General features: G+C 37.3%; 1 protein-coding gene across 1 annotated transcript; it reads left to right on the top strand.

Annotated features, from left to right (window-relative positions):
- The first annotated feature begins 7016 nt into the window (after positions 1–7016).
- Positions 7017–15029, top strand: LOC130010896 (adhesion G protein-coupled receptor E1-like). Its single transcript, XM_056099066.1, has 4 exons — positions 7017–7083; positions 7859–7969; positions 12127–12228; positions 14893–15029. Exons 1-4 carry the CDS (start codon positions 7017–7019, stop codon positions 15027–15029), a joined length of 417 nt encoding a protein of 138 aa, XP_055955041.1.
- The last annotated feature ends 998 nt before the right edge of the window (positions 15030–16027 follow it).

Below are 16027 nucleotides of genomic sequence, written 5' to 3' on the forward strand. Positions count from 1 at the left end.
GATGAAATAGGATATACGTCAAGTTTTGGTATACAAAGCCCTGCGTATGCATCTACAGGGGTAAGTACGACACCAATTCTAAATTAAGACAGAAATGAATCATCGAAAATATAACCGAAAACTAGTCTTAACGATGGTGTATTTTTTATACGTCCAGATTTTCATGTGGACGTATATTGTCGTCGCCCCTGTCCGCCCGGATGTCCACAATTTCTTTGTGGACACTCTACAGGTCACAATTTTTATCCTATTTTGACGAAACTTGAAATATAGGTCTATCTCCAAAGGATCCCGGATCCTTCCAATATTTTCATGTATCGGACCATAACTTCATGGATTATGGCCCCTGATTGTACGAAAAATGACGTTTTTAGCTTGTAGACACTCTAGAGGTCTCAGTGTTTATCCGATTCTAAAAATCGGTTAAATATTTCATAGTTACGCTCTGATGATGGTTGAGTCTGAATGTCGTAAAAATCGGACCAAAAGTGCCCGACAAAATGGTCACTGCTTAAAGGCAAATAGTGTAAAAGTATGTAATACCAAGGTTGTGGACCCTCTAGAGGTCACAATTTTTAACCGATTTTGATGAAAATAAAATTTATGTTTATATCCCAAAGATCTCGGTTTCTTTCGATATTCGCGCATATCAGACATAACTTCTTGGATTATGGCCCCTGAAATGTACAAAAATCACATATTTAGCCTGTGGACCCACTAGAGATCACAATTTAAATATATCCCCGTTAGACCCTGATGATGGTTGAGGTCGAATTTCGGGAATGTCGGACCGAAACTGTCCGACAAAATGTCCGCTGCTTGAACGCAAATAGTGTAAAAGTATGTAAAAATCGCGGTTTATTTTTAGCTTGTTCTCTATCCAGCTCTTTTAAAATGTGGGAGTATCTTGCCTGGCAACCGCTGGTTTTATAATTTTTAATAACGTAACGTCGATATAGCAATTCCATTTGTGTACATCATCTGATATATTAGATTGTACGTGCGGTTTCTCCTCGTTTTTGTTTAGATTACCTCTTATAAAATTATAACACGTGAAATTTATGTTTTGCTGAGATACTCCTCTACAAATAGATTGATTAAGTTTGGGCGATCCGTGCATCTCATGATTATAACGTTACCATGGTGTCAGAGGCTGCTACCATTGTCAAGTCCAGGTCATGCCCTGCTAAAGTCTATACCAACTGATCCCGAGAACCCCATGTCTCTTTTTAACTATGTAATATCATCTGTCACTTAGTACCTTTGCTTAACCCGATCTGTATAGTCGTCGCCGTTGTAGAAGGACTTGTATTTCGATTAAAGTGGAATTCCACGCCAAATCACCACATGTATGAAAAAGAAATCCATATTGTGGGATCACTTGCCAGGTACCCATCAACAGACTACCCAACTTAGTTTATGCAAGTTTCAGATAAGAATTGGCCTAGCACCGACATTATATGGCTAGCTAGCTAGAATCGCCAGGTTTCACAGTAAGTTCTTGGATTGAGTCTCAGTTCCGTACGAGCCCCAGCTTCTTTCTTAGCTCTTATCTCAACCATGGGTTCCGTAGACTTCTTTCTTCTCTTTTCAGGCATCAGACGCTCCATCATCGACTCCAATAATAGTTGGATTAAGTTCATCAGCGGGTTTGTCGTTTTCTACAATTGAAACACCAGTCACTTCATGGTCGTCTCCAATAATTGCGGAATTTAGTTCTTCATCAGAGGGTATATCTTCGACAACCCGGGAAATAATGATGTCATCGTCTACTGCTGATATACCGGATGCTTCATCGCCGACTTCAATAATAAGTGGATTAAGTTCAACAGAGGGTATGATACCTTCGACAACCGATGAAATAATGTTGTCATCATCTACTGCTGATACACCAGATGCTTCATCGCCGACTTCAATAATAAGTGGATTAAGTTCAACAGAGGGTATGATACCTTCGACTACCGGGGAAATAGTGTTGTCATCATCTATCGCTGAAACAGCAGCCACTTCATCGTCGACCCCAATAATAGATGGATTAAGTTCATCAGGGGATTTGATATCGTCGACAACCGTAGGAACACCATTTTCATCATCTATCGCTGAATCAGTCGATGCTTCATCGTCGACTCAAATACTAGCTGGATTAAGTTCACCAGAGGGTATATCTTCGACAACCCTAGGTATAATGTTGTCATCTTATACCACTGAAACAGCTGACGCTTCATCGTCGATTCCAATTATAGCCGGATTAAGTTCATCAGAGGGTATATCTTCGACAACAAGGGAAATAATGTTACCGTCGTCTACCGCTGATATAGCCGACGCCTCATTGTCTACTGCAATAATAATTGGTTTAAGTTCATCAGAAGGCATGTTATCTTCGATTACCAGAGGAATACTGTTGTCATCTTCTATAACTGGAGTCCAAGACACGTCATGGGCGTCTCCAATAATTGCGGGATTTAGTTCATCAGAGGGTATGTCTTCGCCAACCGGGAAAATAATGTTGTCGTCTACTGCTGATATACCAATTACTTCATCGCCGACTTCAATAATAAGTGGATTAAGTTCAACAGATGGTAGGATACCTTCGACTACCGAGGAAATAATGTTGTCATCATCTATCGCTGAAACAGCAACCATTTCATCGTCGACCCCAATAATAGGTGGATTAAGTTCAACAGGGTTTTTGATATCGTCGACAACCGTAGGAAAAACATTTTCATCATCTATCGCTGAATCAGTTGATGCTTCATCGTCGACTCAAATACTAGCTGAATTAAGTTCACGAGAGGGTATATCTTCGACAACCGTAGGAATAATGTTGTCATCTTATGCCACTGAAACAGCGGAGGCTTCATCGTCGATTCCAATTATAGTCGAATTAAGTTCATCAGAGCGTATTTCTTCGACAACAAGGGAAATAATGTTATCATCGTCTACCGCTGCTATAGCCGGCGGTTCATCGTCTACTGTAATACTAGTTGGGTTAAGCTCATCAGAGGGTATGTTATCTTCGATTACCGGAGAAATACTGTTGTCAACTTCTATAACTGAAACATCCGACACTTCATGGTCGTCTCCAATTATTGCGGGATTTAGTTCATCAGAGGGTATGTCTTCGACAACCGGGGAAATAATGTTGTCATCGTCTACTGCTGATATACCAGATGCTTCATCGCCGACTTCAATAATAAGTGGATTAAGTTCAACAGAGGGTATGATACCTTCGACAACCGGTGAAATAATGTTGTCATCATCTACTGCTGATACACCAGATGCTTCATCGCCGACTTCAATAATAAGTGGATTAAGTTCAACAGAGGGTATGATACCTTCGACTACCGGTGAAATAATGTTGTCATCATCTATCGCTGAAATAGCAGCCACGTCATCGCCGACCTCAATAATAGGTGGATTAAGCTCATCAGAGGGTTTGATATCGTCGACAACCGTAGGAACAACATTTTCATCATCTATGGCTGAATCAGCCGATGCCACATCGTCGACTCAAATACTAGCTGGATTAAGTTCACCAGGGAGCATATCTTCGACATCCGGGGGAATAATGTTGTCATCTTATGCCGCTGAAACATCGTCGATTTCAATTCAAGGCGAATTAACTACATCAGAGCGTATATCTTCGACAACAAGGGAAATAATGTTGGCATCGTCTACCGCTGAAACAGCAGATATTACATCGTCGACTGCAGACATAATTGGATTAAGTTCACCAGAGGGTATGCAATTGTCAACAACCATAGGAATAATGTTGTCATCTTCAACAACATTTACTGATAATAGAGAGACATTATCTGAACTACCATCTCAAAGCACATGGGAGATGTCCTCGGTTGCTTTGTTAGATCAAAGCTCTGCATTGCGTGAGGGATATTCGTCTTTAATTCAATCGAGTAGTGGAGCCCTTGTCTTTGAAACGTCCACAGTAATAGCGAGTAAACTTATTTCGTCGGCTAATACGTTTGTAAGTTCATCTGCTATTCCACCTCAGCAGTTTTCATCTGCTGTAATAGAGCTCACCACAGTCCAGTCGCCAGGCACAACACCTGCCACGACTACTAGAAGTACAACTACTACAGCTACAACTACCACCAGTACCACTTTAGCCCCGACGCCTACTCCATCCAAAGAATCATATTCTGGAGCAGTCAAAATTCAGACGACTTGGGATCCGGCTTTGGAAGACAAATCAACACCCGAGTATCAAAGTATGGAACAACAAATCTTAGCATTCGTAAGTTAACAATTATTGATAATACGTTTCAAACATATATCTAATCTACTTTTGTCTTTGAACAAATGGCCTGTTGACTATCCCAAAATCCAAAACTAATGAATTGTCCTTCTTAGTTAATCTTTCTAGAACATGTGATTCTTTGATATTATATTTGAGCATTAACACAGCTAACACCTTTAGGTTTTACTGTTATATTTCGGCAATTGTCGATTCTTACACCGAGGTTACAAGTGTCTTGTACGCGACAGGATATTCTCTGAGGTCCCTTCTACGAGTACTTACAACTATTGTTCGACTTTTCTGTGTTTTTAGATGTGTTTCCAAGTGTTTCTAAAAAATAAATACGATAAAAATGAACAACTGTTATTTGCTTTTTTCAGCTAAGTGAAGTACTGGCGAACACTGGACTTACAATTGATGACATCGAAATTCACGGTTTCAGGTAATTGTTGTCTACTTTTTTCAAACACGGAATAATGCGTAAACTGTAATTGTCTAAGTAAAAAAAAAAACCAAATAATTGGGAATCAAAGGAAATAAATATACATTTTTTTTTGTCCTTTATGTTCAGACAAGGCAGTATTATAGTTGACTTCGGTGTTACTTTTGTGGATTTGCAAATTCCCGTCGAAAATATAGCTATAGAATTTAATGAAGGGTACAGTGAGATAACAGACCCCGATTATCAACTTGAAGAAGTATATACATGTGAGTATAAGCATATATATTAGATATAGAGTGGAAACTAAAAAAACATATGTTGTGAGCGACCTGTATCAGCTGTCTATATTGTAAACCAATATATTGTAAACCCGCCTTTGCTTAATATATACACACAAAACTGAATTTTGTCAGTTGGCTGATAAAACAATCATATATTGTTTTATAATTTTTTAGCGTTTACGGGCCATTTAAATGACTCGGTTATGCCTGTTCCTAAACCATCATCCCAACCTGCATCCGAGCCAACATCTGAACAAGCAGCTCATCCACCATCCCAGCCTGTAGCTCAACCAGATTCTCAGTCAGTAAACTCATTAACAAATGGTAAGTTTTTAAGCTTTGTCAAACTTATTACTTTTGCATATACATGTAGTTTATTTTTTATCTATCATAAAACACCCGAAACTACACGATCTACTTACTTTTCAGAACGTTCCAGTGTTACAATAAATGGTGTCATTAGTTCATTCGCTTTAGTCACGCCAAGTAACTACGCCAGTCCTGAATCAACGTCTGTCGCTTATGTTTCTTCGCCGTCATTTGCAGTATGGTCATCTGGCGTAGTCAGCAGCTCTCCCGACTTGAGTGTAGATGTATCAGATATTGTTGATACGACAAGCAGTCAAGGGGTACAAGATTCGCCAACCATTATTACGACGCATGCCGGAGATCTGACAGCCTATCCTGTATCGCATTCTCTGTTATCAACAGTGATTTCATCGAACAGTCTACCTCAGTTAAGCTCATATGATTCAAATTTACAACATTCTATTCAGCTTTCGTCTGATACCACAAGTGAGCTTACAGAAAGCAGTGTCATGACTACATCATATGCCATGGAATCAAATTCAACTGTAGTGACCTCTGCTGAGTATTTACCAGAAATTTCACAAACGACTCTTGGTGAATTATCCAACTTGTACGAAAATACGCATACAAATTCACTCACCGCATCTGTATCTAACACCGCAATAACTGCAACTTCTGCCACATTCGTGGCAGACCATACACACACTTTGATGTCCAGTTTCTCAGAGGGAGAGAGTATTGGACAATCTTTGCCGCCTGCTGATTCATCGGCATTACGAATTTACAGTCCATCGGCGACATTTTTGTTAGATTCCATGACTATGAACGAAACATCACTTGTAGCTGTTTCATCAAATGTCGTTGCCCTTATGTCACAGAGTACAGGTAAATGTTCCTGTTATTTCAAATATATTAAATATATCGTTTGCTTTAGCTTAATATCTGGATAAATGTGTTGATAATAATCTGTACACTAAGATAAACCCAATTTAGACCTAAATACTTGTTTATACTTCTGAAGGTACCGAAGTTCTTGGCATGGATAAAACAGAGTCAACGACCGTTATGTCGGGAAATTCCGAGATTGCACCATCGAGTATGTTTCAAGTGAACGAATCAGAAATATGTGGGCTGGGATGTAGTAGCTTTATTATTGAAAGCTCTCTGTTCCTGCAGACGACAGCTGAATACAGTTCACAGGTTTTCGAATCATCTAGCTCAGTGATTATGAGTAGTGTACTTGCCTTCAGTAAGTTTTTATTTTTATCCCGGGGTTTTACTATTTTCATAATGTTTATTACATCAATTGATTGATGCACCATTCTTTGATAACCGGGTTGCTATTTGTTGGTGTTTTAGGTATGTCAGCTAAGCATAGGTCAGTTAAATCCCAAGACAGTGTGTGAAAAAGTCGGATTGCGTAACTATGTTAATCCCGAAATGGCCTGGTAGTTTTTGCGTTTAACCTAAATATTTGGTTAACTTTTGTTTACGCTATTTTATCTGTGGATGACTGTAACAACAGCCGCACCCCATTCCTATCCTATCCTATCCCAAGACTGTACGAGAAAAATGCGGATCGCTTAACAATGGTCATCCGGTATTGACCCAGTAATGTTGATTTTCAACCTAAATATATTTGGTTAACCTTTATGATGGCGTTAACATTATTTCAGCTGTAGATGAATGTGATAGCAACCCGTGTCCTGTCCACTCTACATGTAGTATGAATGGAACATCATTTATTTGTATATGTAATGAAGGTTTTAAAGCCAACACATCGAGATGCTCAGGTAAGTGTGAATTTCTCCAAATGAATAATCGAAAATCATTCCTTCAAAACCACAACACCTTTGCTATGAGTGGACGGCTTGATAATGTTTAGGAATATAGTGTTGAGACAATACTGTCTTATTCTTACCGTTTATCGCTTTAATATATTCATCATTTTCACTAGATATTGATGAATGTGAAAGTAGTTCCTGTACAGTCAACAGTCACTGTAGTAATACATATGGTAGTTATCAATGTCCATGCAATACCGGTTACAGCAAAGATGGTCAAGTATGCACAGGTAATGTTTAGATTTTGTTTTCTATTATAAACAAACAGCCTACACCAATTACCAGAAATAAAATATGTGGTTTACTTTGGGGTCTTACCTGTTGGCACCAACCGATCTAATGCAGAGTGCAATGAGGGTAAACTATGCTACGGCCTACTCTTATTTCGCCGTCCAAATATTAGGGAATCTTTAGCATGTATGTGTTGTATATTCGGAACCTTCGGCTTTTGGTCAAGTCACAACGACGAGGCGCCTTTCCTTGCCAGCCCCCCCCCCCCCAACCACCACCACCACCAACAACAACAACAAGTGCTACACAACTGACAAGAGGAAACTAGACTGGAAAATCTCGAGGAACTTTTTCCGCTAACACCAGAATTGAACCCGGGACTGCCTGGTTAGTTACCCAACGCCACACTCACGAAGGCACCGTGGCCCTCCAAATAAAAAACACCAGCAATAGAATAATAATTTACGATATTATTTCATGCATAATTTTACAGATGTGGATGAATGTTTAAATGATCCCTGTCCATTACATTCTACCTGTAATAATACTGATGGTTCCTATACATGTACCTGTAATTCTGGTTTTGTTGCTGATGGACAAACCTGTAAAGGTAAGATAATTAGCTAAATTAGTTTATTTGTAACTACGGGTATTTCAAGTCAAAAATTTTAGCCGATTGCTCTGAGATAACTCAGACCATCGACCAAGTAGCTTTTTGCTTGTTAATTATCGATCCAGTGTCATGGTTTGGTAACTCTTTCTATAACACTTGACACATGTTGGACAAGTTAATGGGATTAGAAGATACTAGATACAGTTCTTTTCAGGAATAGTTTCCGAAATATTCATTTGTTATGTGATCATAGCAATTCTTTGGCAATTCTTCAATGTAATTATTATTCATATATTTACCATGAAAAATTTTGTTTAACAGATGTAGATGAATGTCCAAGTGAACCCTGTCCTGAATATGCAGCCTGTTCTAACTCCGCTGGTAGTTACTTCTGTTCCTGTACAGCTGGTTTTAAAGAAGTTAATGAGACGTGTGTTGGTAAGTTTTAGTTCTTATATTGTGGATGATAAAATGTAATAGTAGTTGGGTGTTCCAAAGCATTATTTCCTACATTTGTTCTAGTATCAATGGCGGTTGGATAACCTAAAGTGTTGCTCTACAGATAATTTACTGTTGTATTCGATTATTTAAGTTGCGAGGAGTAAGTAGTCTTCTTAACCCCCTTTCACATCGCCTGTGTGTAAGAAAGATATTAAAATCAAGAATTAACACAAAGTAGTCCCTTAATGTCCTAACTATTGTAAAGAATTTAAAACTAGACCGATATGTTGGACAAATAACACCTGAGAGGATTTCAGATACCGCACAAACTTTTTTTGTATCCTGATGCTTATCTGTTTCCTTTTGGGGGTCACGGTGGCTTAGTAGGTAAGACGCTGGCTCGCTAGCATGGAGGTCGGGTGATCGATCCCTGCATTGGCCGAGGAAGTTCACCCAGATTTTTCGGCGTGGTTCCCTTTTGTCAGTGATGCAGGACAGAGGGCCTGACATGTACAGCTGTCTGGTCATTCGGATGAGACGAAAAACCGAGGTCCCGTGTACACATTGGCGTGCACCTAAAAGATCCCTTGACAGATGGAATTCGATATAAGAGTAGTGCCGCTGTCCGGACAAAATTTCCCTCATAGCATACTGTATGGCGTATGCCCGTCTTCATTAGTCCAGTTCGGAGCAGAACATTAGGACGTTAAACCCCATTTCATTTTATTTCATTTTCAATATTAGCGCGTATTGGACCGTAATTGTCTAGATAGCTCCTCCGGATTGTACCCTCTAGATGTCACTCTTTTTTTCAAAACTTATCAAATATAATTATGAGTGATTCCGAATTTCCTGAAAATCCGACCGAAAATTCTCGTCAAATGGGCGATCCCCTTTACGCAAATTGTGAAATACCAACAAGGTAGTGGACCTTCTAGAGGTTACAATTTTCATCGATTTGGATGAAACTTAAAATGAGTGTCACTATGAATAAAGTTTGTGGACCTTCCTGAGACGATAATTTTTGTCCGATTCATAAGATGAAATTTAAACTATGTGTCAAGGATACAAAGTTCTTGAATCAGTTCGACTTCGGTACGCATCAGATCTTCCATTCTAAAGCTACAGCCAGTGCTTTTTTCGCAAAATGTGAAATATGTATGAAGTTTGTAGATCCTCCAGAGGGGCTACAACCCATTCATATAAAACGTAATAAATATGTCCAGGATCAATTAGAGTATGAGCCCTGTTGATTTTACCTCTTCCCCACCCATTGCTTCAAAATGTTGTCGTATCTTGCATGGAAACCGCTTGTTTTAACTGGCCATAAGCAGTGAATTATTTGGGTATGGAACGCACACAGAAAGAGTTGAGAAAAACTATATCCCGTTGTTTTTTAATTACCTAATCTACCATAGATACAACGGAAGTGAGATGGACTTGAAATAAAGATCGACTGTTTAGCTAACTAATCGCCTCTCTCGCAATTGGGGGCTCAGTATAGAGTATAGCAGGTTTTTATTTTTTTCTGAAAGTCTACATTCTAGAATTCTCATTTCTATGTTAAAATGAGGTTTTCCAGTTACGGACACTTGTCTAGTCGTTCGGATGGACGAAAAACCTAGGTCTCGTGTATACATTGGCATGCACGTAAAAGATCCCTTGGCAGATGGAATTCAATATAAGAGTAGGCCGTAGTGCCGCTGCCCGGTCAAAATTTCCCCCATACCACACTGTATAGCGTATGCCCGTCTTCATTAGCCCAGTTCGGAGCCCAGTTTTCTTTTGGCTACAATCCGTGGAAGGGCTCCATTTAGTCCGATTGTATTTAAGTCGGGACATTATCTACCGTTTATATTTTGGGTTTTTTTTCTCAAAGTTAAACATGCATTATGCAAGAGCAAAATCTGCTTATTACAAGTCTTTCTTTAGGCCTGAAATGTTATCTAAATTATCAATTAGACATTAATTAACTTATCCAGACCATAATAAACTCTCGATGTCAAGGCTAGCCTTCGATGTTGGCTGGATTAGATTCCTATATGCCGCTAACGGCTATTGATAATTAAATCAATAAAAGTGGATAATCGAGACTATGCTGTTTATATTAATGATTTTAGTAATGATGACCGAGACGATGCAAAAATTTCACCCGCTTCTTTCTCGGCTCATAGTGGATCAATTTGACTGAAATTTTCAGCAATTTACCTTTACACTATCTAGTTTTTAACTATTATAGCGAGAACTGCCATCTCGTTATCTTATCTCCCATAATGTATCTTTAAATAATCAATTTCATTAGGCCGTGGAAAAATGGATATTTTGGGGAAAATACTAATGACGACAGTTGAATGCATATTTATCTTTCAGATGTTAATGAATGCCTTGAAGATCAATGTCCAGCTCATTCCTGGTGTACTAATGTAATAGGAAGCTATCGTTGTAACTGTACTGAAGGTTTTGAAAAGATCAATGATTTATGTAATGGTAGGTACTGTGGTAACGAAAGATATAAATCAATTAACGAATCTGAACTTCCCCTTTTGAAATGTAGTATTACAAATATAATCATTTCTAAAATGGCCCACATCCGAAAGTTGTAAATATTATTGGATTGCCATCGTTTATTTGATGCATAAAGTTACGCGCCCTTAAATAGAGCTGTACGTTAGAATCATCGATCTACGCACTGTTTTTGAAACGGGAAAGACATCTAATCAGGTTACATTCAGACGATATTTCCCATTAAATTGTTTCATATTTCAAACATTAATTCCCATCTCATTGTTTCGTATTTCAGACATTAATTTTCAGTCCGTTGTTTCGTATTTCAGACATTAATTTTCAGCCCGTTGTTTTGTATTTCAGACATTAATTCTCATTCGAATGTTTCTTATTCCAGATGTCAATGAATGTGTTGATGATCCCTGTCCATATAGATCAACGTGTTTAAATACACAGGGTAGTTTTGCTTGCACGTGTGACACTGGCTTTCAGGATGATAATGGCGTCTGTATAGGTAAAATAAACATTAAATCAATTACCGATCAGTTAATCTTAAGTAAGGCGTACGTAGATACGAAGACCTGCTATATGCAATTCAAGTACATGACATGGGGTAGGGTCACGTGACTAAAACCTTTTGGGCTTCTAAGGCTACTCCGGGTACTCTGCTTTTCCCCACCTTCGATAGAATCTACGCAGAGTTACATAATTGAAATATACCATATGTGTTTCGAAATTACACCATTACTGTCACCAGTCTCTCATATTCAAAATTATTTTCATTTTGACCAAAGTGAATTTTGACTGTTATGACCACATCCCATTTAAGATTATAGAAAATATCATATATTTATCGAAGACTCTATTCACTAGTTGATATATTTACTCAAATGTTATATACAAACTAATATAGATATATGTCAAATTATCAAATCAAATACGACGAAAGCAAGTTGATTTAGCTCCAGTGATATATAATAAAAATATATATATATTGCAGATATGTTGCATATTATAGATATAATAAAGATATATATTGTATAAATGTCGTATATTGTACATGTGTTGTATATTGTCCATATGTTGTATATTATAGATATAATAAATTTATATATCATATATTATAGATATAATAAAGATATTATGTTGTATATATGTCGTATATTATAGATATAATAAAGATATAATTGTATATATTGTAGATATTGATGAGTGTATAGACTCACCATGTACAGTACATTCTGTGTGTATTAACAGTATAGGTAGTTATAGCTGTGCCTGTGATACTGGTTATTCTTCACATGGTGGGGTGTGTGTCGGTAAGTAGGCGGAAGTGCCAATGTACCAATCTTTTTACTTAGACCTTTTTTCAGTTTCTTGTGATAGTTGACCACCCATTTTTCATGACCACTAAAGCTTTGGTTGTTTCTGAGAATTCTCCCAAATATTCAGGGCTTGAAATACCTTTCCAATATTCAAGGTTGAATTAATCATCTCTCCAAAAAGGTATCGCCGATCTATCTCCGATGTATTTGTCCACAATATCGACATTTCTAAAAATTTTGGCAATTAATAGGTGGCCTTGTTTGGTATACAACTTCAAACGTGCTAATTGTTGAATAAATCTGGAATAGATATTTGGAGACGTAATTATTGAAGCTTTAGATAAATGTATAACGTAGGGCATGTCGAGCATGAATTATGTATGAGAAACCCAAACACTCGAAAAATCGAAAATTCAAGAGAGACATAAACCCACGGCTTTATGTCCCCTGTCCAGAAATCCCCCCAAAATAGCCATTTAAAAGTCACATTCAGTTAGCCCCATGTTTAACATGATAGTTGTTCGCCAGGTCATTATTCTAACACTGATAAATACGGGCTAATTGCATGTCCACAATGACAATATTTGCAGATTATAGTCAACAATAAAAGTATAATGATGTATATATTATATGATTTAGTAATTTTGTTTTCAGACAATGATGAATTGTATGATTTGGTAATATTGTCTATGGTATTTCAGATAACGATGAATGTCGATATGGAATATGTGTGATTTAGCAATAGTAGTGGTTTTTTTTTCAATTTCAGATAATGATGACTGCGGATGTAATATATAATACGACGTAGCAATTATGGTTATTTAATTTCAGATAGTTGTGAATATGGATCATGTATAAATATGATTTGATTTCCGATAATGATGAATGCAGGTGTAATATATATATTTGATTTAGTAATCTTGGGTGTTTATTTTAGATAATGAAGAATGTCGAGAAGTAAATGTATGATTTAGTAATGGTTATTATTTCAACAGATAATACTATTTGCAAACAAATAGGTGTATTCTTTAATATTGTAACGATAATGCTCTATACGCGAACTGAAAAGTTCTAAGTCTGAAAAGGATAGACCAGTTTGTTCAAACAAACTTTGCCACCAACAAGTACAATCACTGAATGAATCATAGACATAAGAACTACAACTGTGAACTTACTAATTGAAATCACCAGAAATGGACAAAACTGGCTATAGGGCACGCAGTCATCAAATACCTTCAGTTGACATGGTCTCCACTTTAGGCGATGATGCCCCTTCCGTTTCCACAATAAAGACGTGCGCTGGAGCATTTAAGCGTGGCAGAGAGAGCATTGGCGGTGACCCGTGTCCAGGAAGGAAATCAACAGCACCCATTCAAAATAACATTACCCGTGTGCATGACATTGTGATGGCTTATCGACGGTTGACCACATGACATATTCCCAGTGTTGTGGACATCTCTCATGAGAGGGTTAAGCACATTATCGCCAACGAATTGGCAAGACGGGTGCCAAATCTCTTGACTGCCTATTAGAAACGTGTCAGATTCCTGACGTTTCGTGAATCTTCGCCGTTTTGAAGTAGATCCTGATAATTGTTTGGCCAGATTTGTATGTTCAAGTAATTACGATATACAATGTTAAAAAAGATTAAAATATTTATCTTTAAGATAATGATGAATGTCAACAAGTGGATGTATGCTCTAGTAATGCTGATTGTATTAATATGGACGGTAGTTTTACATGCAAATGTAAACATGGTTTTTATAATACAACTAATGGATGTGAAGGTAATTATATCATTTATATACTGGACTCGTCTTTCACCCTTTGCTTCCATAATAGTGATATAGCAGATGTCTAGATAATTGTATAATATAAAGGAATTGAGTAAACACGTCAATGGAATGGAATATAATGATGTTTATTGTCTGATCAACATAATACTTCTATCAATATAAGCTAAACAAATGGTTTCTATTTATATGGTTATGTATTAAAAGCTAGATATTACTATTTGGTATGTGTGGTTTAAAGGACAATATTGGTGTATTTTATAAATATCCAAAGGATACTAATAATGTGGCATACACCCCCCGTTTATTTATTTCAATTCAAATTATGATGATATGTGTTGAAAATTATTTGTTAGGGCTAGATATTACTATTTTTATTTATAAGTGTCTACAGGTAACTAATAATGTGACATACACCTGGTTTTGTATTGTTGTTTTTAGATGTAGATGAATGTATTAATTCCGCCGGTAACTGCCCCAACAATACAAGCTGTATAAATAGTATTGGTAGTTATTCCTGTCCATGTCAGTCGGGTTTTAGTCAACTCTTGTCTGGATGTGAGGGTAAGATAATTTAAAATCTGTTATATGGAAAATATGGTGCTAATTAAGGAAGTTTCCGCTTGGTAGTGACGTGTTTAGCATGGAAAATTTGAAATACAATAATACAAAAGGGCCGATAAACAAAAAACTCTTTAGAGCAATCCTTTTTCAGATTTATGGGGCCAGGGCCCATAAAAGAGCAATCGACACGAATTACTAATGATATACACAAGGACGATATACAGTCTAATTGTGTCTCATTAATTGATTACTCGGCACAACAAATAATTATTTGATCTTTTTACAGATAATAATGAATGTCTAGATTCGCCGTGCCCTGAACATTCTGATTGTTTCAACAATCCGGGCAGCTTCAGTTGTAGTTGTCATTTAGGATTCTATAAGAAATCTCAGCTTGAATGTATAGGTAAGTTTGTCGTTTAAGCCCTTTAATTGCTGTAGACTTTTTAAAAGTGGATTTGAGTTTCGTAGCATAATTTAAACCAAATAGAAGAAATATATATACAGTTTTGAATAATATTATATAACCTTTAAGTTATAGATGGTAGCACAAATGAAATAACACATTTTCCATCGTGCTTCCACCCCTTTATCCACTGTGCAGGACAGGGGGGCTGGTAAGGGGCATCGACTAGTCGTTATGATGGTAAGAAAAAGTTCCCGTGCACGTATAATTTTAACACAGAGATCATTGCTACGAACAAAATAGAAAAGTCCGTGCATTACCATGTTTTTATTTAGTATAGAATGAATAAAAACATAGGGAATGTACGGGCTATTTCTACTTTTCTCATTTCTCTCAGTCTCGTATAACAATTTTGGGTCTTCGAGGGAATTATTAGTGAGCAGAAATTCGCCCGTGTATCTCTTATCGCTGGGTACTAAAGTCAGTTATATAGAAGGATAACTCGAGTTTTCCTTGGCAGTTGGGATTTGATGCAGAATAGGTGGAAATCCTATGCCAGTGCGAAATGCTTATTCTGACCTTTATTAGCCCCTTTGCAGAACAAAAAGTAAAACCCAATTCTATCCCCTTTCCAATCAAGATCAAGCCAATATAACAGATGGCTCACCCGGCCCATGGAGAACGTTTAACATGATCATCGTGTTTTTGACAATAATGATGTGATTATAGGCCTGCATGGGTTGATCATCCTATAGAATAACGGAAGTATTCACACTTCTAAACGGACTGTATTACTTCATGGCAATACATGTCATGAAGTGTTAATCATATCACTTGGGAAATCACTAGGTTGACTATGACGAATAAATCCGAAGTCAAACGTAGACTCCCGAGTTCAGATGTCAATCATCTAAGTAATGCTAGATGTCTAATGATTATTATAACCGAGTGTGAACATATTCATCTTCAGAAACACGTGTCTTCAATACATCACTGCGGATCGTAGAGTTGAACT

Source organism: Patella vulgata, chromosome 2, assembly GCF_932274485.2.
Source record: "Patella vulgata chromosome 2, xgPatVulg1.2, whole genome shotgun sequence".
NCBI lineage: Eukaryota > Metazoa > Mollusca > Gastropoda > Patellidae > Patella > Patella vulgata.